Here is a 22715-nt window from a genome sequence, read left to right as displayed (position 1 = left end):
CTAAAACCCCCTTTAACCTGAGTTTGCAGCCAAGATAAAGGTGAGTGAAGAATCTTAGCAGCTGACTCAGATGAGGCTGCATTATTACAGGGGTTAAAACTTGGAAAAGCATAAATAAATATTCCTCATCTATGAGGTATTTTTGATTCTACAGACGAATATCAGAAGTTAGCAGCCTTTTTTCTTGTTCCATACTCACAGGAGTACAGTCATCCCAGAGTATGCACTTAGTCTGCACTGATTTAGAGAATTTATGGAGTCCTTTGTAATTAACTAGTGGCACTGAAGAGGCTTGCAAGGAGCTCACAGTGAGGACAGAACTCTGAACATCCTTCAGCTCCTGGTGTGAAGCAGCCTTGACTCACTAAAATGAGCAGCCTGCTGCTGCATCCAGTTTGCCCTGGCCTCTGAAGGGAGCTTGGGGAGAATTCCATTACAAATCAATTAACAGGGAACTCATTTTGCTGGAGACCGACACAAAGATAAAATTGAGACTTGACAGATTTGCCTTTGATTGTGTGATTATTTTTTGAGCAATCAGCAGATCATTCAGAGCCTGCATGAGAGCACTTAAAATCCAGAATAATACTATTGTACAGAGAACACAGGCACAGGGGATTGGAAGTATTTTCAGGGTGCTTACATAAAGTTGCAGAAATCACATAATGAAGGATCTGAGGTGAGGCAGTGTAATTAATAAATGTCTGTGCAGGAAGGACAGAGATGAGATTGCAAGTGCAACCTTAGGGTTGACTTCTGACTTCAACTTTAACCTTCTTGGAAGGGCTCTGAGGAAAGCATTAGTAATGCTGTGCATGTTAAAGAACTGCAAGGCTCCTCTTCCACCTCAGAGAGTCCAAGGTAGGCTAAGGAGCTGCCTGGTGGCATTTCCAGTCGAGCAGGCTGTGTCCCCAGTGAAGCAGGAACTGCAGCACGTGCTGGCTGTCCTTTCCCTGCCCAGTTAGTGACAAACACGAGCAATAAAACCTCCTCGGGTGGGACACAGGCTCAGGGGCAGTGCAGAGCATGCTGTGCACATGCAGAGTGTCAGCTGATCCCTGCCCATACAACAGCTCTTTGGTTTTTTGAGGAGTGGGGACAGGAAGGACAGAAGACACACCTTGGAGTCAAACACTACCACGTGTTTCCTGCTGAGCTTGGAAGTGCTGAACAGCCAAGTGGGAACCTCATTCCCTGGCACTTCACTGCCACTCTGCTGACAGGATTCAGTGCAGAAGTCTGACAATGCCCCAATTCCCCAGCTAAGCTCCAGGTCTGGAAGCTGGAGGGTACCTTTAATCACAGCAGTGGCTGTTCTTGCTGTTCTTGCTCCTTTGGGGCATCTCCTTCACAGGGAAGGGGAGCACAAAGTGCCAGTCCCCTCTTCCTGCAGCTCCTATTTCCTAAACCAGAGCTTCAGTTTAAAGAAGCACTGGACACACCCAAACCTCAAACCCAAGCCCCTGAAGATACTCTGAGCTTGGGCACCTCACTGTCTGTTACTGCCTCACTCCACTGCAGCAAAAGGAATACAGACATCAATTTGTCTGTCAGTGTTTTTCATTGAGAAGCAGCCATGGATTTATTTATGCATTGTGCCTGCACCAAGTGACATTAATTTCCATCTAAGCTCATCAATTGAAAAATGACTGGTTTCCTTCTCCCAGCCACAGTTAGGGTCAATTATCATACACTGATTAAGTGGGTTGTTTATTACAAGATTTAAACTGAAGCTGCATTTTAGGTCTTTAACCTTTTTCTTCTTTAACATTAAAGAAGTTTAAAAAATAAGTCTTACTAATTCGGTGATTTGCTTTTCAGCTTATGAGAGGCCAATTACTCTACAGTAAAGTTATGGTAATTGAAAAAATATTAACATTAATGGAGCTGTTTTGACTGTGCAGATGAGAAAGAAAAGCTTGGGCTGTCAAAGACCCTCCTCCACACAGGCTGGGAGCCACTTCTCACAGAGAACCTCCCTCAGAATGAGTTTCTTCCCTAAAGCTTCCAGAAGAAAGGCCAGCACTGGAAAAAATCCAAAGTTTTACATGTACAGTAATTGGCAGCTTTAACACTGAGTAAGGGCTACTACCACTCATTATCTTCTCCTGTCTCTCTGCTGATCCAGATGGTATTCCAACAACATTCCTTACCCAGGCTGTGCTTGGTCTGCCACCCTAAGGACAGGAACATCCCCCCAGCCCTAAAATCACTTGTAAGAGTGCAAATGGGGTAACACATCACAAGTACCTCCTCCTCCTCCTGGGACTCGTTCAGGGGGCCATTCCGTGTCTCCTGGAACAGGATTTTCTTCATTTTCCGGTACTGCAGGTTGTCCAACTCCCTCACTGCATCCTTGGTCCTTTGGATGAGGTCAATGAGCACCCTGGGCGGTCGCTCCCGGCGGACAAAATCGTGCTGAATCAAACGAAATCAAACATCTGATCTCAGATGTGTAAAACCAGGGGCATGGGGACTTTTGAGACCCCCTCAAGTGACAGTTCCCATTGTGGAATTTATCTGTTCATATTCAATAACTGCTATTATTCATCCTGAAGGACTCCAAACACACTGAGCTTGGGTTGGGGTCAGGATTCCTGAGATCTCCAGGTCACACAGATAATCTGTCCCTCCCTCAGTTGGTTCACTCAAAAGACACAAGGTGACACTTCAATTGACAGGAATGAACAAAATGCATCCAGGACAAAGAAGAATCAACCTGCAAATATTTATCCTGCATCCATCTATTCCAATTCACACATAAAACCAACAAGGAGACCACAAGGTTTATTTATACCTAAAGCTTTTGCAGCCAGAGTTGAAATAAAACCAGGCTCTTGCCAACTCCTGCACAGGTTTTAAGTGCAGACTTAATAAATTCTTTAATGGTATTTAAGAACATGATTAAAGCCTCTTCTCCTATTTATCAAATGCATTCTCCTGAACTGTACAGCTGGCAAAGAATATAAAAACCTCCAGCTTTCCCATTTAACCTTGGCTAAAGCAGACAACCTGAGTGCACACTTGCCAATAATCTATATGGAATCACTACAGCTGGGTGTGTTGCTTAGTGGCCCCAAGGGGGATGGCTTTAGGGCACAAACATCCTCTGCATGGTTGCAGAAAAACTGACAGTGAGAATAGAAAAATTTACAATTAAATTGGGGGAAGAAAGAACAATTGTTCTCTACTGAATATTGCAAATGGCACAATGGACTTTTGTTGGAGCCTCCACAAAAATTCCAGCAAAATTTCCTTTTGCTGGACCCACCTGCAAGGAAATTCTCAGGAGGGTGACATGTGTCTGCTTAGCCTCAGAGCTCTGCTGTGGGCTCAGCTCAAGAGTGAGTTCATCCCCCAGAGCTGGAATAACCACACATGGAGCTCCAGCCCTCCCTAAAACAGAAGACTTCAACAAAAGAGCCAAAAGGATGGGCTAATCATCCTTTAATGATTTGTAAATAAACAAGGAAAGCATCATGCCACAAGCTGAGTTCTTGTTTTTAATTGAATTCAAACTGTTGTGCATTTGAGTTTTGCTAGTGGGGACAGCCAGTCATTTCAGTACCCATTTTTTGCTCGTAGTGATGGTGTTTATTTTTGAATCAGAGCTAAAAGTTCTAAACATCATTTCACACAGAAACAAAATGAATCATTTCTGCTCCTCAACACAGATAACCACCATTTATTTCACTGTGAACAGTAACAATCTGCAGCTTATTTATGATTAGGAAGAAAAGGAACCCATTTTTATCTCATTGTAGATCATTTTTAGAAAGCAGCAATGTATTTGGAACAACAATTCTGAACCAAAATCCATTCTATGTGTGCACTCAAATATTAAAATGTGACCACATGGAAAGCGTAGGGCAAACATAAATTCAAATAAAATATAAAATACTGAATATACAGGATTTCAGACTCAGACCTCAGCTCTAATTGTTTGTACAGACTCCAACCTAAGGTACTCCTGAAATCACATCCTTCAATGAACTCAGCTTGTTCCTAGAGAGCAGCAAGGCTGCCAATCCCCAGGAATGAATCATTCCAAAACCCACACCATAAACCTATTAGCTGGTCAGAGTGCTACAAGTAGAACCAGGGAACAAAACACTGATTATTTGCACAGCACAAATGGATCACAGGAAAAAATAAAAAATATACCAGGTGCCAAAAGGAGCACAAACAGCTCCTTCATCATTTACCCAGGGAGGCCATTGGCACCAGGAGCCAGAGGGACAGCAGGGCTAATAATCAATTTTAAAGAATACTTAACAGAAAAGCCAAAGCCTGATGGAAAAGGGGCTGGACAGGATTTCACACCCCCCTACCTTCTAATGGAAGGCTGCTCCTGAATTTCCCAAAAGCAAAGCCCTTGGAGCTGTAAACAGTTCCTGTATTTTCCAGGTAAACTGAAACCAAATGACTGAAACTGGAACTGATTTATGATTCACTGACAAAACCTTGGCAAACTCTACACACATCACTCCCAGGTTCCCCTCCTACAGGCTCTTGGCAATTATGGACCTGTAAAAACCCTTTCCAAAACGATCCAGTTATTTCCAAAATGAGTTTAATTAATTGGGTTCAGTAAAGAAACCATTAAAGGGATTTAAACAACTTTTGGGTTTGGTGGTTTAATTAGGGCAGGAAGTCAGCCTTGGCCTATGCCCTTAATGCTGCTTTTAACTGCTAAGTGTGATGCATGAATGGAGGAAAAAATAAAACCAAAAACCCAACCAAAAAGGGGATTTTTGTATGGACAGTATTTGTTCACCATCTCTACAATTATTCTGGTAGACAAACAGATTTCCCCCCAAATTTCTGGAAAAGATTTGATAAATTACCCGTAACAAATCTGTTGAGGATGGCCTTTCCTGAGGTATTTTCTGTAAGCAGTAATCAACAAATCCCCTAAAGGAGTCTGACCTGCAAATAAAAATAAATAAATAAAAAAAAATCTAAATAAAAAAAAAAGAAGCTTAATATTTGGAATATATTCAAACTTATTAGTGCAAAGCAAAAGAAAAACCTTGACTGATTTGTTCTTAAGTTCTAAGGCAGAGAAAGTAACTGGGTTTTTCTAACTTCCAAGCTGATCCCATCAGTTCTTCCTCAATTAAAGGTTGTTGAAACAACATGGACACAAAACTATCCCCAAGCAAACACTGAAAACCAAGCCAGAACTACGTGTACCACTCACTATTTACAATTTACACTATTTACCAGTTAGAACTACGTGTACCAGTCACTATTTAGTATTTTTGTAATAGCACCAGTTACTATTTTTGCTTCAGCTACTTAAAAACAAATGACAATGAAATTATTGGGAACTCCAGAAATGCACTTACTGCAATGCTGCTCCCCCAGAGGTAACCCTGCCTCAGCAGAGCCCCTCAGTGCTCAGTTCAGCAACACCTGAGGCTTTATTTGAGGTTTTATCACAACTGGAAAGAAGTAAACTGATCTTTTAGGTGCCACTGAACTCCAAAGCAGCACAAAAGGCACCTTGCTGACTGCCTGAGCCCTCGGAGAGCAAACAGGGCACTATAAACAAAGTGCCTGCAATCAAGAATGCTGATCTGGTGCTGTTTATTTACAGCTGTCTCTGCTCTGCATTGCAAATCCTGCACACAACATGGGCAGGAGAGCAAGCTCTTGGAATTGTGGGAAATGGGCAAAACAGAGTGGATGAAATAAGGAAGCTGGAGTGGTCTTGATAAAATGATCATTTGATAAAATTATCAGCAATTAAAGAGTTGTGCTGCTTGAACGCCCAGCAGAGAAATGGGGGAACTTCACAGCTCTCCAGGAACATTTGCTTCAAGCAGACTCTGCCAAGCATCACCCCACAGCAACATTCCACTCCTGGGTACAGGGAACAGGAATCAGGGAGTATTCACTGGCCATGGAGCTCTGAGGGCTTTTGGAGTCACCCACTGACAAAAATACCCAATTTCCTCCACATTCTCCTCCCCTGCTCTACATTTCAGCTGCACAGCAATGCTAACAGCTCTTCTGCCAGGGATCTTTGGCAGCTGGAAACTTTGCTGATTCCAAGCCACGGCTGGTTTATTGCATCTAAGAATATTTTAATTCCTACAGCACCTACAGCCCCAGAATTAACACCTCCACACTCTTGGGCTGTAGAACAGCCAGAGTGACAGAAGGTCAAAACTGAGCCAGCCTACACAGGAGCATGATGTGAGGCAAATCTCTGCACTGCAACCAACACTTTCCTTGGCAGGCTTGAACTGAGCGGTGTCACAGAGCATTTTCAGGGAAATAAACAACAAAAATCAGCTATTAATGGTTCTCTTACCATTCATTTGATTGTAACGTAGGGGAATCGTTCTGGGCTATGTGATATAAGGCACTCATTGCATTCATGTTGAAAAGTGGAGGCTTCCTTTCAGCTGGAAAGAGAAGAGAGAGGTGTGATAAGGTGTCTGGAAAGAAAGGAGCAGGGTGTCACTGCTAAATCAATACTCAGTGCTGTCACCATCACACTCAGGCCAATTATTTTAATATTCTGGGTTACACCAGGACACCCACTCAAGGAAAGCTGCTGTTCACTTGGAGAGGGATGACAAAATCCAAAGACAGCAGGATACAAATGATAAGGAAGAGTTTGCAGTAAATTTTACCCTAACTGCAACATCTCCCACCTGAGATGTCGATTTTACTTTAACTGCAACATCTCCCACCTGATCTGCTGTGGCAAAACCAGCTGAAACTGAGTAAAAGTGAGCTTAGGCACAGCTCAGGGCCAGGACATGCTGTATCAACCCCTACAGATCTTTGATCCAGGATTATTCAGGCCAGGGCAGCCCCTTGTCCTTGCCATGCAGCACCCAGGCAAACCACCACATCTGCTTTTTCTTAACCACTACTTATTTCAGCTACACAAGGAACTAAGACATCAACATCCAAAGAAAGCCAAGTGCTGCTCAACAAGAGATTTCCTTCCACTGCTGCCTGACCTCATGTTCAGATAGGGAATCATGCAAAGTTCGAAGTTTTAAAAAGTTTTTAAAAGCTTAATGCTTCTCAAAAGGGTAATTTTAAAGAAAGCAAATCCATCAATTCTGTAAAAGGGCTTTAAGGTTCCTGAGTGAAAAATTCCACAGAAATTCAGGTACCAAGACTGTGTCTGCATAGGGTTGGACAGTCTCTCTCCTACTGCTGGGATTTACTCCTTGAGAGGTTGTGATACACCTGAACTCCATACAAACAAAAAAAATCAGTGGCCATGCACAAGAACAGAAGTCTAAAACTTCTGATTTTGGCATCCTTTATATCAAAATACACAGTGTCAACATGCTGGCACATGAAATACAGCACTGTTAGTTACTAGTTATCTACACCATCTCAACTCTAAAGACATTTCTTCCTATTCTGCACACTCTTTGTTATCTCACACACATTTCTACTGATTAAACATTTATCAATAACATTTTCAGTGAACTCAACCCCACAATAAGTTATTGATGTACTGCTGTTAAGGTAAGTAGAATCCAAATCAAGACTAATTTTTGAAAATGATCTACTCAGCACATGCAGTGTCAATATTCAGGCTTGAAACACACAGAGTCTGTTTTGTGTACCTGCCATCACATCCACCTCTGCTCCAGGCTTTGTGGATGTGCATCATTTGCCCTTTGCAGTGCAAACCCTTTTCTCCTCACATGAAGAACCTGTCCACGATGATTCATGGCACAAACTTTCAGCTGAGACTGAAGATTTTTGTTTCAGAAAGCAGGGAGGTGAGAAGAACTGAAAATAAATGTGGGTCCCTTCTGACACACAATCCTTAGGACACCAATTCCCTTGACTCAACAGTTGGGACAACTGATTTCTCAGAGTCCAGCTTGGAAAACAGAGAGGACAGAGGTAGTTCTTCAGGGAATACCTGAGCACACCAAGCTAACATGAAAACACAGTGTGTTAGTGCCTTGCTCTTGATTTGCCAGAGAGCAAAAGATTTAACTCAACTGTCAGAGTTTTCCAAGTCAGGCGTTTTAAAGGGGAAAATTTACAAGGAATAAGGATCTTCCCTTTTTGCAGGAGTTCCTAATCCACTGCAGAGCTAATGATCCATCTCAGCTGCTGTGTGTTGACTCACCTAACTCGATGCACGTGATCCCCAGAGACCAGACATCCACCTTGCCGTCATACTGTCCCTCATCCATTGCAAGGATCACCTCTGGTGCCATCCTGCCAACCACAGAGCAAAGGCTGGGTTAGGGGACATGGGGGGTGACTCCACAACACGAATTGAGGTGGTTTTACCCCCTTTAGCAGAGCTACAGACCAGGAGAGCCAGCAGGGAGCTGAGGAAAACTGTGCTGGAATGGATTGTCCACACCAGCAATGTGTCAAAGGAAAAGGGAAAAGCAAGAGGAAAGAGGGGAGAGAAAAAAATCAGCCTCTTAAACTGTGTTCTTCCAAAACCAGGCCTCCTGCCAAACGGCCTCATTCCAAGGCTGGGCCATGGTGACCTCCCAGCACTGCCCTGGGGCTTCTGCCACAAAACCAGTGGAGTGTGGAGTTGTGCTGGTCCTCGGTGCTGGGAATGCCAAGGAACTCAGGTGACCCTTCAGCAATTCCTTCAAAACAGCATTTAAGTAGCTCTGTGACTTCCAGTCAGATCCCCTTTTCTCCATAAATGTCTCAGTCCCATCACATATGGCAAGAGTGAATTATTTTTAAGCCAATGTCATTGCAACAGTGCAGCCATTTCCCAGCACTACACAGCCTAAACCTCTACTTATGGACACACTTCCTGAAGATCTGGATGCAGGGATGTTAAGAAAACTACTCAGCTAAATGAAGATTTTATCCAGCTATAATTTTCATATTGTGAAGCACTGGAAAGGGAAGAGAGCAGTTTTGTAAAGGACTGAAACAATGCAGGTTCCACTCACCAGTAAGGCGTTCCCACAAAAGAGTTGGCAGGGGAGACTATGGATGCAGACCCAAAATCAGCGAGTTTCACTTGACCTGGTTCTGTTAGAAGAATATTTCCAGCTTTAATATCCCTTTAACAGAGAAAAAAAAGAGGAAAAAAATAGTAATTTAGCATGATACAAACTTTGGTGAGCTGCCTTTGTCTGCAAAGGGCAAGTACAGGATATCCTGTCACCCACAGGGCAGGCAACGCTGGGACAGGGAGACACAGAGAGAGGAATTCACTGCCTATTTCAGCAGCAAGCCCAGAGTAACCTCTATTCCCCCATTCCCAGGAGAGCACTGCTTCCAAACTAATATTACAGAGTATTTCATACACATGTGCTGCTTGTACATCCTGACACTTCTGCTGCAGGACAAGTGCTGAAGTCTTGTGTGTGCAAGAATGAACACCTCAAAGGTACAAGAGAGACAGAACAGGCTGTGACCTTCCCTGTCCATCAACCAAGGGGATGGAGCACCTCTCCTGCAAGGAAAGCCTGAGACAACTGGAATTGCCCAGCCTGGAAACAAGGAGGCTTCAGGGTGACCTAATTGTGGCCTTTCAGTACCTGAAGGGAGCCTAGAAGAAAGATGGAGAAGGATTTTTTACAAGGGCCTGGAGAGACAGGACAAGGGGGAATGGCTTCAAACTGACACAGTGCAGGGTTTTTAGGGGAAAAAAAAAAAAAAAAAGCACGGGAATTTAGGAAAGAATTCTCCCCTGTGAGAGTGTGGGAGGGAGCCCAACAAGCTGTGGCTACCTCACCCCTGGAAGTGTCCAAGGCCAGGTTGGACAAGGCTTGGACTGGGATGAACTGTAAAGTCCCTTCCAACCCAAACCATGCTGTGATTCTACACGATAGCTCAACAGCCACATCAGGCATCAGCAACAGATCTGCTACCCTCGCGCCTGCAATTCAATGATAGCAACGATAATTCCCTCCTTTTCCACCCCCAGCACAACCCCAGCGGGATCAGTGGGCTGCAGTGCCGCCCCCTCGCCACCAGGTGGCACCCCCGCGCCAGGTCCCCGCTCCCAAAATTCGGTCCCCAATCCCAAAATTCTGTCCCTTATCCCAAAATTCTGACCCTTCTCCCTCAGTCTCGCCGCTCTGCTGCCACAGGAACTTCTCCCTGGCACAGCTCTGCTCCCTGCCAAGCCAAGGCTCGCTCTCTCTCACTTTTCTGCCACAAAGACAGAAATGTGTCGTTGGTCCTCATTTCTGGGAGAGCACATTTGCCTTCCCAGCTCAGAAATTAAAAGGTGGAATAGCCCTTGGGTGAAATCCAGGTCACAGAAGCCCAGAATAAAACTAGGGGTGAAAGGGACCTCTGGAGATCACCCAGTCCAACCTCCCTGCCAAAGCAGGGTCACCTGGAGCAGGGGACCCAGGAACATGTCCAGGTGGGTTTGGAAGGGAGAATCCATGCCCTCCCTAGGCAGTTGTTCCAGAGCTCTGCCACCTCCCATGAGAAAAACTGCTTTGATTTCTTCTCAGGTAATTTTATTATTGAATTACACTTCTATAACTTGATTTCTGAAAGCATAAAGTTTTACTTATTCGCATATAAATATGAAAAAATATCTAGTCTTAAACAGCCTAACTCAGTGAACTCCAATTTATTCAGCAAATTTAGGGTGCTGTTTTTCTATTAGTGTTTAGTGCAACATTCCTGTGCAGACTTTGCTCTGCACAGAACAACTGCCAACAAGGCAGAGAAAATTTGGACAGAATAACTTTTCCCAAGGCTGTTTAAAGGCAGTGAAGCAGCTTTGAGACTCAAGGGCAGCAGCAGCACTGAGCTCCAGCCTTACCTGTGGATCCTACAGTGAGAGTGCAGGTAGGCCAGCCCCTGCAAGGCACCGTGGGTGATGGCAGCAATCTCCACTTCCTGGAGTGGTTTCTTGTGAACTACAGGGGAAAATCAAGGGGGAAAAAAAAAAAAGAAAATAAATTAGATTTTCCTGAGAAAGTGTTGGTTTTTTTTTTAAGAAATGGAATCCCACCAACCTGCTACAAAGAGAAATTGGGGAAGAATTCTTCCCTGGGAGGGTTTTAAGGTCCCTCCCAACCCAAACCATCCCGTAATCTTGGCCCCCAAGGCACATTAGTTTTTATAAACTCTGGCTTCAATTCCCTATTTTGACTTAGATTCCCTGTTTCTTTGCTGTTCTAGCTTTGTGGTCACATCAACCTCTTGCTCCAAAAACCATCTGCAATTATTCCTGCACACTGCAAGGCAAAGACAAGGGTGATCTCTGCAGGATTTTATCGTAGACATTCAGAAAACAGGCAGCCTAAAAAGGCACAGCTTACAGGAACATACCTGTACGCTTTCACACCTTTATTTGACAAAATAAGAGCCTGCATGCCAATTATCTGCCTCAAATTCTACCTAGAGAATGGAGCAGGACAGACAGACCACCTCTACCATCTGCAAAACCTCTGTGGGGAAACAGCCTCCCATCACACTCAGGTGGGGCACTAGCAGAAAGAAAATCCAAGATATATAAAACTTACCTTCTAGCAAATCAGAAGCTGATCCTAAACAGTACTCCATAACCAACTGCAAAAAAAAATTTTTTTTAAAAAAATCACACCTTTAAGCATCACTTGAAGCATTTTGAAATTAAAAAGTATCTTTACATTTAAAATTTAAATCACACTGTGGCTTTAACGCCCTGATTAAGAAAAAAAATATAAGTAGTAGGCTTTGCTAGTTTCCCATCAGAAAAAGCACAATTTGACTTTCTTTTAGCACTGCTCACCACAAGGCCAAAGCTATTTCCCTGCCTGTGCTGAGGATTTGAGTGCTGCAGTGTCCATCAGCTCTGAATTCCCCTCCCTCCCTCACTCACCCACGCCGTGTGCTCCTTCAGGTAACAGCCCTTGTACTCAATGGTGTTGGGGTGCTTCAGCTGTTGGAGAAACTTGACTTCTTTGATGATATCCTGCCATTTCTAATGAAAAAACAATGCAAAAAGTATCAATACAGTTGTCTTCTTAATCCTTTGCATCCTTTCATACACCATATGCTGTGGGGTAGTTTGAAAAGTGACCATAAAACTGTTTTACAATATGAAGATGGTAAGTCAGAGGTGCAAAAGCACAGCTGTAAATCAGCTGTCTGGGTCCCTACTGCACAGAGATCTCCTCCAATACATATTTAACAGCTTGAGGACTCCAAAAATAATTTTCTTCTCATTTTAATTGCAATACATTTTACTTAGATGCTGCTACTTTGCAAATTGAGCTGCTCAGTGATCTCAAATTTAGTAAGAAACTGGAACATCAGTCCAAAAGACACCACAAGTGCTGCAGAGAGTAGCATGAGCTGCTCACCTCCTGTTCCAGTAACACAACACAAAACCACTGACATTTGGGAGACCAACAGGAAAGCAAGGAAAAATAACTTTAAACCATCCCTGTTTGCTCTTCACAAACAAACACACCCTGCACTGCCCTCCACACATCAGGCCAAAGGAACAGTGCGGCCAAGCTCAACACAAAAAGAAGAGAAGAATTAACAAGCAACAATTGAAATGAGACTGATGTTGGCAGGTCTGTGCAATTTTAGTTTATAGATCCTCAAGAGCGTTTCTTACGTTTCAGAGAAATGTGCTGCAGTGGCCAGGGTGCTCTTAATGCACTTTTTAATGGAATTATTTCTGAAACCAGCCCCATCCAGGCATTCTGAATCCCCACTCACTTTCCTAAACTGCACTATTTGTCAAAATTTGCATAAACTCATTCTCCCTCCCCAAACCTCCATGATTCCCATGGAAAGGAGCAGCAGCTCCTGCATTAAAAGTTGTTCTCTTGGGGTCAGACCAGACCTGCAGCTCATTTCACTGCTCAGATTTACACTGGAGCTGCCACAGCTCCTGAATGCACAATTCACTCTCACCTCATTTGTTTGCTTTCCACTATAGGACATCTTCTTGACTGCCACCACCTCATTAGTGTGGGAATTTGTAGCCTGGAGTAGGGAGAAAAAAAAAGACTGAAAAAGGCAAGAAAAAGATTGGAAAAAACCTTTTCTTCCCCCCTCCCTTCACTCCACAGAGTGAGCTGTGCCTGTGGCAAATGCAGGCTTTTTTCTCCTATATCCTTGCAAGCTCCTACACCTCAGAGACATCTTCCTCAGGATAAGATTTACCAGAAAATTATTAGGAAACTTTCCCCTGATTTTATCTGTCTATATCCACTGTTGCCCCTTAGACTTCGTGCTGTTTCTCTACTGATATGTAAAAGGTCCAATATTGCACTTACTGAGAACATGCAAAATACAGTTTTATTGGAATTGCAGTAGGAAACAGTTTTAGATACACCTTTGGCAAAATGTTTTCCAAAGAAACAAATACAGAAGTGTATAAAAATCTCCACAATTTCATCCAAAACCTCCACACAACACTGATATTCTTAAACAGCTATTTTGATTTCCAGGTCCAAGGAGATGACTCAATCCAGAATTTACCTCAATTAAAGCTTTTCTTTTCACTGCACCACCTCTTAGTTTTGCAATGAATATTATGTAGCCATCAAAATTCTACTTTTCTGCAGCCTGGATGATGCAGGGATGGTGACTGGAGGCTAAAAACTCAGTTTTTAGCCAGACTCCTTGTCTGGACTGGCACTGCCCTCGTTTCTGCATGTTAAAGCTCTTGGTCTTAAAACAGTTGCTGACATCTCTGTACTTCCAACCATTCTCAGGACAAAAAATTAGTGACAGTTAAAAGCTTAAACTATAATAGGAGCTAAATGTGGTAAATCCTCCTTTCAAGTAATGTATTAACTAATGACATTTTTGGAGGCATGTGGTGACTTCAAAGAAAAATTGTGTTGGGGGAACCAGTGGAGCACAGGAATTACTGGAGGGAGGTGACACAGCACAGCCTCCTCAAATGAGACAGAGAAAGCTGAGAACTTGGGGATAAGGCAAAGCCCTTCCCCAACTATTTGCCACCCTGATTCAGCACAGAAAAGATCAAGAGTGTTTTATTCCAACAGATGCATTAATGCTTTATTTCTGTCTGTCACATTAATTCCAAGCAGCTCCACCTGACCATGGTATCTCTCCTACCAGCTGGGATTTGTCACTGAAGGACACATTGCCACCTTCCCAGAGCTGGGGGGGAACTTCTGGCTGCACCAAGGGTTTGGGATGCTCCTGGCTGAGCAACAGCCACTTGCTGAAGCAGTTTTGGTCATATTTGAGATTATACCTTGAGGAATTATATTGTTATCCCTCAAAACACACATGAAATACTTGTATGATACAAAATTTAAGGTTTCTCTCCTAACAATAGCTCCACCAACATCTCCATTTACTTCACACAACTCCAAGGAGTGAACTGGAGTGCTTAAAAGAGCTCATGCTGCCTATTGCCAGCTAGAGGTGTAAAGGATCTTCTGAATACTTCAATGTCTGACATTCAGAAACCCCAATTCCAGTAAACCTGATTCTCCTGAGTGGCTGACCATGTTACCAAGTAGCTTTAAGTTGTCTTTAATTGAGTTTTTCTTTAACACTGATTCAATTTTCATTTCACTAATGGCAACTGGATTGTAAGTATTTCCAAACCCAGTATTTTGTGTTTGGCTTTGTTTGATACCAACTGTGAAAGCACCATTTTTCTCATTTCCAGATTAAATGCTCTTGACTGTATCAATGAATGCCATACATCCTTCCTGCTTCAATTCCCATTCCTCTGAGGACTTTCTCTTTGCTTTTGCCATGTAGGAATTTGCAGTGATTTTGAAGCACATGAACTCCAAGTATCTTGAAATTCCAGTCTGGCAAATTAATTTCCAGCTGTTTAAATTCAACTTCATCATCAAACAGCACAAAATTGCCTATCCTTAGCCTGGATGGTTGGATGCACTATTGAGACTATAGACAACTTCTACTGTAAATACAGGAACATTAAAGAGATCAGGAATGGTTTGGAAACACTGATTTTTTGAGATGTATTATCAGAAAACTAACACACACAAAGCACTAAAAACTCAAAGAACACTTCCTTCTCCACATGATGAAAAACCTCCAAAAGGTCTGTTTCCCAAAAACCAAAACCAACTATACTTACAAAGTAAACTGCTCCAAAACTTCCATGTCCAATTTCATGCAAACCCACGAAGATTTCCTCAGGATCATCTTTGTAGAACAGGTCAGCTATTTCTGGGTCCTTTGGCACCCCTTTGCGCATGGTGAAGTGTGTTAGGAACTGGTTTGTGCTCTTGAGTCCCAACCAATTGCTTCCTTCATCGACAAAGCCGTGTGCAGACAGCTCTCAGCACCTGCTGGGAAAGTTCATCTTTAATCTGCTGCCCTTCCACGTGTTTCTGTTCACACTCCTCTGACAGCAAAATGAGAGGAAACACTTCCAGCAGCAATAGACTTCACTATCGCTTCCTCCACCGAATTCTTTTTAATTATTAGTCCTATTTAGATGGAGAGATTAAAATGCATTCAGGGTACAACAGCTCTTTATCTCACACAGGAAGCAAGTGCTGCAGTGACACTGAAGTCCACTTGAATTCAAGAGTCCTGTTGCTATGCAAAACATCCTGTGACAGGAGTTTGTTATTCTTCACGCCGGGCTCCTGATGTGTCAGTTTTTAGACTCTCTCTGTTGTTCCTCCTACTTTTCTGGGCTGTTTGCTTTGTTTCTCTACTCCCACTTGCCAGCTGGTGCTCGTAGAAAAGTCAGCTGCTATTTCACAGCATCACTTTGCAGCCATGTAATTGTTATTTCTCTATTTGTTTACTCAGAGCTGCATGACAGCCAGTGCTGCTGGACTGTGATCATTCCCAGAACATGGAATTGCTTTTGAAGAATCCTAAACTCCATCACGTAAGACAGATCTTTGCCTCCTTAACATCTTTCCTTAGCACAGAACTGCATCTAAATGAAGATTTTTAGTATTCATCCCCAACACTTTATTAATGTGTGAAGAACAAAAAAAAAAAACACCCAAATAGAGAGTTTTCTATTTCTTATCAAAACACCTTGAAAAATCTCCATTGACCCATTAAATAGTGGTGTGCAAAGCAACGATGGGGACCTTACCCATCTGCTTTTGGCTGGTGAAACACAGCAGATGAGCTGCAGCTGAGTCAGCTGGAGCAGCTTCCATCAGTCTGGAGCAAGGCTCAGAGCTGCTTTCACACCTCAGCACCTCACTGACTGAGGCCACACCTTGTCTGGGCACAAGAGACTGCTGCAAACACATGCTAGAACCTTCAGCCTATGCCTTGATAGAAACCAGGGCAATATTTAATGAGGGATTTAGCTGAAATGTAACAATCAGATAAAAATTAACACCAAAACACACATAAAGGGCTTTCGAAGGTTTTGGACTTCTGGAAGAAAGTAGAATTTTGGCCTGGTGCTGAGCCAGCCTCCCTGGCTCAGGATCAGTGATGGAGCAAAGAGAGGAGCCCACCTGGATAACTGTGGCACCAACCATGCTCTGTGGCTCACATTCCTTCCAGCAGCATTGTCCCTTGCTCCCAGCCCTCCAGACTCTCCTATTCTGCAAAGAAAAACAAATAGCGGCATTTAGAAAAATGATTTTTAAGTTTTACATCTTATTCTAACATAAAAAATACCAACATCCAGCGAAGGCCAGAGGTTACAGGGCCCCACTGGAAAGCACAAGGAGAACTGGCTGGGAATGCTAATGGTGTGAGGTGAGAATAAACACTTCCTGTGCTCCATAGCCCTTGAACTATGTAGATCATTGTAGGACAGAAAACCAGGAAAAGAGGTTAAATGCCAAGTTCTTTGGCTTTTATGAAGACTCTTAAGTCTGCTAGGGCACAGGAAGTTCCCTCTCTGATTACACTTTTTAGATAATCTATAAAAAAGACAAAGCTCAGCAAAATTCCCCATTCCTGGAAGTGTCCAAGGCCAGGCTGGACGAGGCTTGGAGCCACGTGGGATAGTGGAAGGTGTTCCTGCCCATGGCAGGGGGTGGAATTGGATCATTTTAAGGTCCCTTCCAGCCCAAACCATTCCATGGTTCCATGACAAGCTGAGAAAGCTGAGTCCATCACTTAGCTCTCTGTGTGCTCTGATGACACACAAGATTCCAGGGAAAGTCCTGGGCATTAGTAAGTCAAACACTGATGAATTCCACCAGGGAGAAGATGAGCAATGAAAAAAATGGAAAAGGAGTGCCAACCAGTGAGATCCATCAGCTGAAATCTGGTCACAGAGAAGGATGTCACCTCACTGCAGCCACCCACTCCCATGGGTGTAGGGACACCCCCAAAGAGCCACTGCTGTCCCCTCAGGGCAGTGGGACACAGGGAGAGCTGGGAATCAGCTTGAATTCATGGGAAATGTTATTATGTAGCTACATTCACAGTAGAAATGCTTCCAAGTTAAGCATACTGCAATAGTTACATTGCCAAAATGTGAATTAATAGGCACCTGATTTAATGACAAATGCACTAACTCATCCTCTCCTTTATTAGAGAAAAAATAAAGGAGCAGAAATATTCCTGCTAATAGCTAACATTACCAAAAATTGTTATTTTTGTTATTTTATCTCACTGCAGGGCAATGCTGTTGAGCTGTTAAATGGCTATTTGAAAAGCACCAAAAAAAGGTTCTGCAATGTTTTGCTTAAAAAAGCCAAACTCAAGTATAAACAAAAGCCAGCTGAATGAAATGATTATTCATTCTGGGCTGATTGGCCTCACCCAAAGGTGCTATATTTACTACAGCCCTGCAGACAGGGCAAAGAATGCTGTATTTCAGGTCTGGTATTCTTCAGCCAACAGAAAAATCCATCTGGCTTTCAAACAATAAAAACAAACCGACGGAGAAAACAATTTATCCATCTCCAGTCAAATGAGCCTCTCTGCCATTAATAAAGCCTGTGCAGCTCCAGCATTCAAGGTATTTAAAATGGGAAGCTAAATGTCAATACTCAGAGTTAAGCCCTAAGTAATAATGTAATTTTCCAATTAGGGCAGACATGAGTAGTGAGGCAAGTAAATCTTGTGAGTGAATCTGCTCAGCAGGACTATTATTTTCCACTAATGAATATAAAAAAAAAACCTTAGGGTGGAAAGTGTATCAATGGTAACCTGAGTGCTGCTGATTGAACACGATCATGGAGTGATCCTCTGTGTGACACCACTGCAGCCCCAGATACACAATTTGGGTACTGGAGAGTGTCAAACACAACAAACACACATCACACCACTTCCAAACAAACCACTTCCATTCAGGCTGGCAAGGTCACAAATCCTTAATATGACAATTCTCTTCTAGATGTGTGAAGACTGAAATAAAAATGGTTTAAATCAAGGCCGAGCACTGTAAGAGTCAAATGCCATTAGCAGAAAAAACTCAAGTTCAAGGTATGGTCAATTTGAGCAAGTTCTTTTCATTACCAAAGTGCTGAATTAACACAGCAAGAAACAATTTCTATTAGAAGTCTGATTTCTGCTTTTCATCCTTGTAAAGCAGCGCTTGAGACTCTGCATGTCCTTAAGACCTCAAAAGGAAACATCATTAATCACACTGGCAGGGACTTAGGGGAGTGACAAGTGACTCCAGACTTTGAGGGTTTGGAAGATCTGTATTTTCTTCAGACAACAGAGTTTTCTCAATTCTAAGCAACTCTCCCATTTATGAAACATGAATTACTGCTTTTGTTACAGGTGTCTGCATAAAGACTCTCTCCTACCAGTTACGACTTCCAGGTGCTGTATTGATACAGAAAATATCTTGACCTGAATGTAAATGAGAGAGCAAAACATAACTGGAAGCACCTTTAAGAGCAGCTAAACTACCCATATTTCCAAATAATCCACAGATTTAAAATTATGCCAGTGAATAAGATAAACTTGAGAACTCAGTGTGGCTCATAAAAAACCAGCTTGAATTGCATCTCACAGCACCATAGGGCTGTTTCAAATGTGCCCAGAAATACACAAAATTAATTTTAGTTCCTAACTACACCAGGGTACTTCCCAAAACAAGGACAAAGTTTTCCACTTCGTGCAGAAAAAACAAACTACAGGAAACAGGGTGGACCAGCAGCAGATTCCACTCAGAGGAGGAGCAACATGACATGGCTCATGCACCCATTTTTAGAGGAGTACTTAGAGGGGAATAAATTCACACCAGAATTATTTTCCTAAGAATGGCAAGCACAGAGTCCCCTTTCATCATCTCAGTCTCTCCAAAGTCTGGAAGACAAGGTAAAGAGGGAAATTCTGAGATAAATTCAGATAACAACCATCCTAAGTAAGAAACCTTTCGAGCTTGAAGTTAGGCAGATGCTCAAGTTCCCCTGCAGTCCTCACACACAAACTGACACGGTTTTGTTGGTTTAATTTGGGGGATTCATGCTGGTTTTAAGAAGTTGGAGCTCTTCCCCTTCTTTTCAATTGGTACATAGGGGTGGCTGGCAAGGCCAAACACAAACACTTCATCCTGGGCTGGTTCCCTCACATGAAGACCATGACCTTGGATGAACAGCCCATTATTTTAGAGAAGCTTTCTGCAGAACACTGTTGAACCTCCTCCACGTTTGGAGCTCTTCAGTGTCATTTCTTTGATTGTTACGAATTATTTTCCCAGCTGACTTGGTGTAAGTGAACACAACATACATGGTTTTTTTCCAGGCATTTCACTTATTTTAATGCTTAAACCAGTCAGAGCCACAGATCTGGCACTGAAACTCAAGCTACTGACATACAGAGGGCATACAGAAAGCACCTCCATTACAGCCTTTGTTTGTTTGAATTAATCACCAATTCCAAGACATTCAGGGAAGATTTCACTCTGCTCTAGAAGCAGCAAGTCCTCTCATGTCCTTCCCTCCAATTTCTCCGAAGCAAAATGATTCACTTGGTACAGAACCAGAACAGAAGGTACCCAGTGACCTTCAGCAGGAAAGACAAATATTCCTGAGCAATTGAGGCTCTGCAGGTATCAGGCAGTGTTCCCTGAGGGCACCCAGCAGGAGGAGCAGGCTCAGGAATTCTGCAGCCAGGAAAGCTGGACAATGTCACCAGAAGCACACGAGTGGCACCAGCAGCAGTTCCTCAAACACCACCTCTGCTGCTCGGCTTTTCCAAGGAATAACCTCCCAGAACATCCAAGTCAATGCCACACACCATTCTTATTAATATCCTCAGCTCTTCACCACCTCCAGCTCCTAAAAAGAACTGCAAGAATTTGCCTTTGGAGTGCTCAGCTCAGCAATGCACCTGGAATTCCATCCCAGCCCTGGGTTCAGTGCTGTCCAGAGCTCGCGTGTGCATCAGGTCATGGGGAGTTCACAGATTACTCATGCTAATAAAACCCTGAATCACAACTCTTCTGACCCAGGCCATCACTGCACGCTGCCCCTGGGGTATGAAATCCAGCTAATAACTTGCAGGGCTTGTTGGAGATAAATACCTTAATAAAAACAGCTATTTTTCCTGATGAGGAGCAATAGTTTTAGAGGAAATATTCAATTTACAGCTCCCCTATGACCACTATTTAGGCAGCAAAAGAGAAACTTGTTAAAAAAATTAAAATATGACAATAAACATTTTAAAAAATTAAAAAATAAAATCAGTGGGCTTAAAGTCAAGGAAGAATCAGTTTTAGTCATCGGGAATGTTTCAACAAGTATGCAGTCAAGCCACAGGCCAGCCCTCCCCAAAGGAATAGTCCCAGTTGTGCTCTGGAATTCCACTGCTTTGCTAAATATGTATAATCATAATTACCCAAAATCATGGGGTGCAGCCTGGGCTTTAGTTTAAAAGTCAAACAGCATCATTCTCACAATAGATATATAATGAAAAAGCAAGAGTGCTGCTTCCCAATAGTTTTCCTGTTGAATTTAAAACAATGTAATTAAATATGTATGCCCTTGTTAAGTTTAAGGGTAATTAACATGTCTTGGATTAGAACCTGTATTTTATCATAAAAATCTAGAGAGCATTATTAAGAGTTTCTCAGATTTATTTAACAAGATTAAATGCTTTCAGTCATGAAATAAACCTTGCCTAATTAAAAATAAAGGGAAGAAAAAAGGCTTCCTGCTCCCAGCAACAACATTTCATAATATTTCATCATGGCACACTTGAAATAATTCAGTAGTACATCTGGAAAGGAGGAAAGATCCATGAATCATTTTAAACCCTAACATACATAAGCCCAAATAACATCATCCACAGAAATACAAATTTCATCAGATCTTCTCATCAAAACATCTCTAAAAAGCATCACATATGGGTCATGTAATTGAGAAAATTGCTCCTCTATTTTCATCATTTTTTTTCCTTCTCTTTAACGTTTTTATCAGGCTCTTCATCATGTTGCTCAAAACTCCAGACCATTATAAATTGATGAGTATTATGCTGCGTGTGCTACTCAGAGGCACAAATAAGTCATTGGATTTGTTTGGGGAAGCCTCAAGAGACACCAGCATGCTCAGAGTTTCCTACCTATTAATGTAATGGCTTCCAAAGAGCTGGATCCATTTTGTGGTTTAAAGCTATTTTTAGGCACTTTTTAAAAGAAGAGTTTATATTTTGACTATCACATAATCAAGAAAAAAACCAAAAAAAAAAACCCACCAGCAACTGACAAATCTATTCCCAGAGCTTTCCAGAGTGTCCAGGGTGAGATGTGAGCTGCTCCTACTCACCTGCATTGCAGCTCAGAGCTGTGGGATCCCCATGGGGGACACTGAAGCCACCACAGTGGCATTTAAAGAGCAAACGAGGCTGAAACCTCATCTCCATCCCCAGTTCAAGTTTTCCTGAAGTGTAGGAAGCGATTGTTACAATGACTCTGAACACAATAAAGTTCTTTGTGTTTTAAAAGGGGTTTCCTTATCATGACTTAGATGGCCTGACTTCTGATTTGTCCTTTACAGACAGGAACTGTTAGATTTAATTCCCTGGGGTTAAGATATAATTGTGTTACTGGACAGTTACTGTGTGCCAGTCAAGGAAAAGGTGTGTTTTAGGAGAGGCACATGAACATATTTACATAAAAAAAGACTGTGATACCATTTGGGGCAAAATGTGATTTCATTATGTAAGTGCAAGGCAATGAGTAAGTGTCCTGCTGTAGCTACATGGATTTTGTCATAACATTAGCTGACTTTGAAAAAGGAGTTTTCTATTTTAAAACCCTGTTTATTCTCTTTGCGCAAGAAAACGTAAACTCAGGTACTGATTTTCTGGAAGCTGCACCACAGCAAAATCAGCCAGAAGAAATCATGCAGGAGGTGCTTCCAAAAAGTAAGGGAACAAATACAGGCTGTGTGTATGGAGGAGGGAAAAAAAAAAAGATTCTCTGGTCATGGAGGGTGAGATCACCTCTCACAACAAGCCAATTTGTAGGGTTTTAACCTTTTTCTTCTCTTTGAAGTGACAGGGGAAGGTATGTGTCAAGTATGTTCTTCATGATTCTAAGAAAATCCATGGATCTTCATCATGACTTCTTATGACTAAAACAGCCCTAATAAAACAACCTCAAACATCACTTTTACACAGTGAGTTGCACAGTGCTGTGGATGGTGTTCCTCCTCTCCACGGATAAATGGGAAAGGTTTCTCCATCCTGCCCTGCTGCTGCTGCTGGTTTAAAACACAGAGAAAGCCACTCCAGCACATGTCCACAACATTCCCAACACGACATTCCATGATTTTATAAGTCCCCCAAGACACCTCGTTTTCACTGTGTTGTATTTCCCCCTTTCCTTGCCCCACGAACCTCTCCTGCTACAA

General features: G+C 42.6%; 1 protein-coding gene across 2 annotated transcripts in view; it reads right to left on the bottom strand.

Moving 5' to 3' along the window:
• TAOK3 (TAO kinase 3) overlaps positions 1-22715 on the bottom strand; it is a 72372-nt gene that overhangs the window by 23970 nt on the left and 25687 nt on the right. For both annotated transcript variants that reach the window (XM_085076122.1, XM_085076123.1), the window contains exons 3-13: positions 16404-16493; positions 15044-15254; positions 12862-12933; positions 11813-11914; positions 11475-11520; positions 10769-10865; positions 8928-9041; positions 8126-8217; positions 6323-6416; positions 4848-4929; positions 2251-2418 (exon numbers count right to left, since the gene is read on the bottom strand). In XM_085076122.1, coding sequence (XP_084932248.1) covers positions 2251-2418; positions 4848-4929; positions 6323-6416; positions 8126-8217; positions 8928-9041; positions 10769-10865; positions 11475-11520; positions 11813-11914; positions 12862-12933; positions 15044-15163 — 987 coding nt within the window. In that variant the 5' untranslated portion in view covers positions 15164-15254; positions 16404-16493. The remainder of the gene's footprint in view (positions 1-2250; positions 2419-4847; positions 4930-6322; positions 6417-8125; positions 8218-8927; positions 9042-10768; positions 10866-11474; positions 11521-11812; positions 11915-12861; positions 12934-15043; positions 15255-16403; positions 16494-22715) is intronic.

The sequence above is a fragment of the Lichenostomus cassidix genome, chromosome 15, assembly GCF_008360975.1.
Source record: "Lichenostomus cassidix isolate B80296 chromosome 15, HeHo_3.0, whole genome shotgun sequence".
Taxonomy (NCBI): domain Eukaryota; kingdom Metazoa; phylum Chordata; class Aves; order Passeriformes; family Meliphagidae; genus Lichenostomus; species Lichenostomus cassidix.
This window is presented reverse-complemented; position numbering and strand designations above follow the sequence as displayed.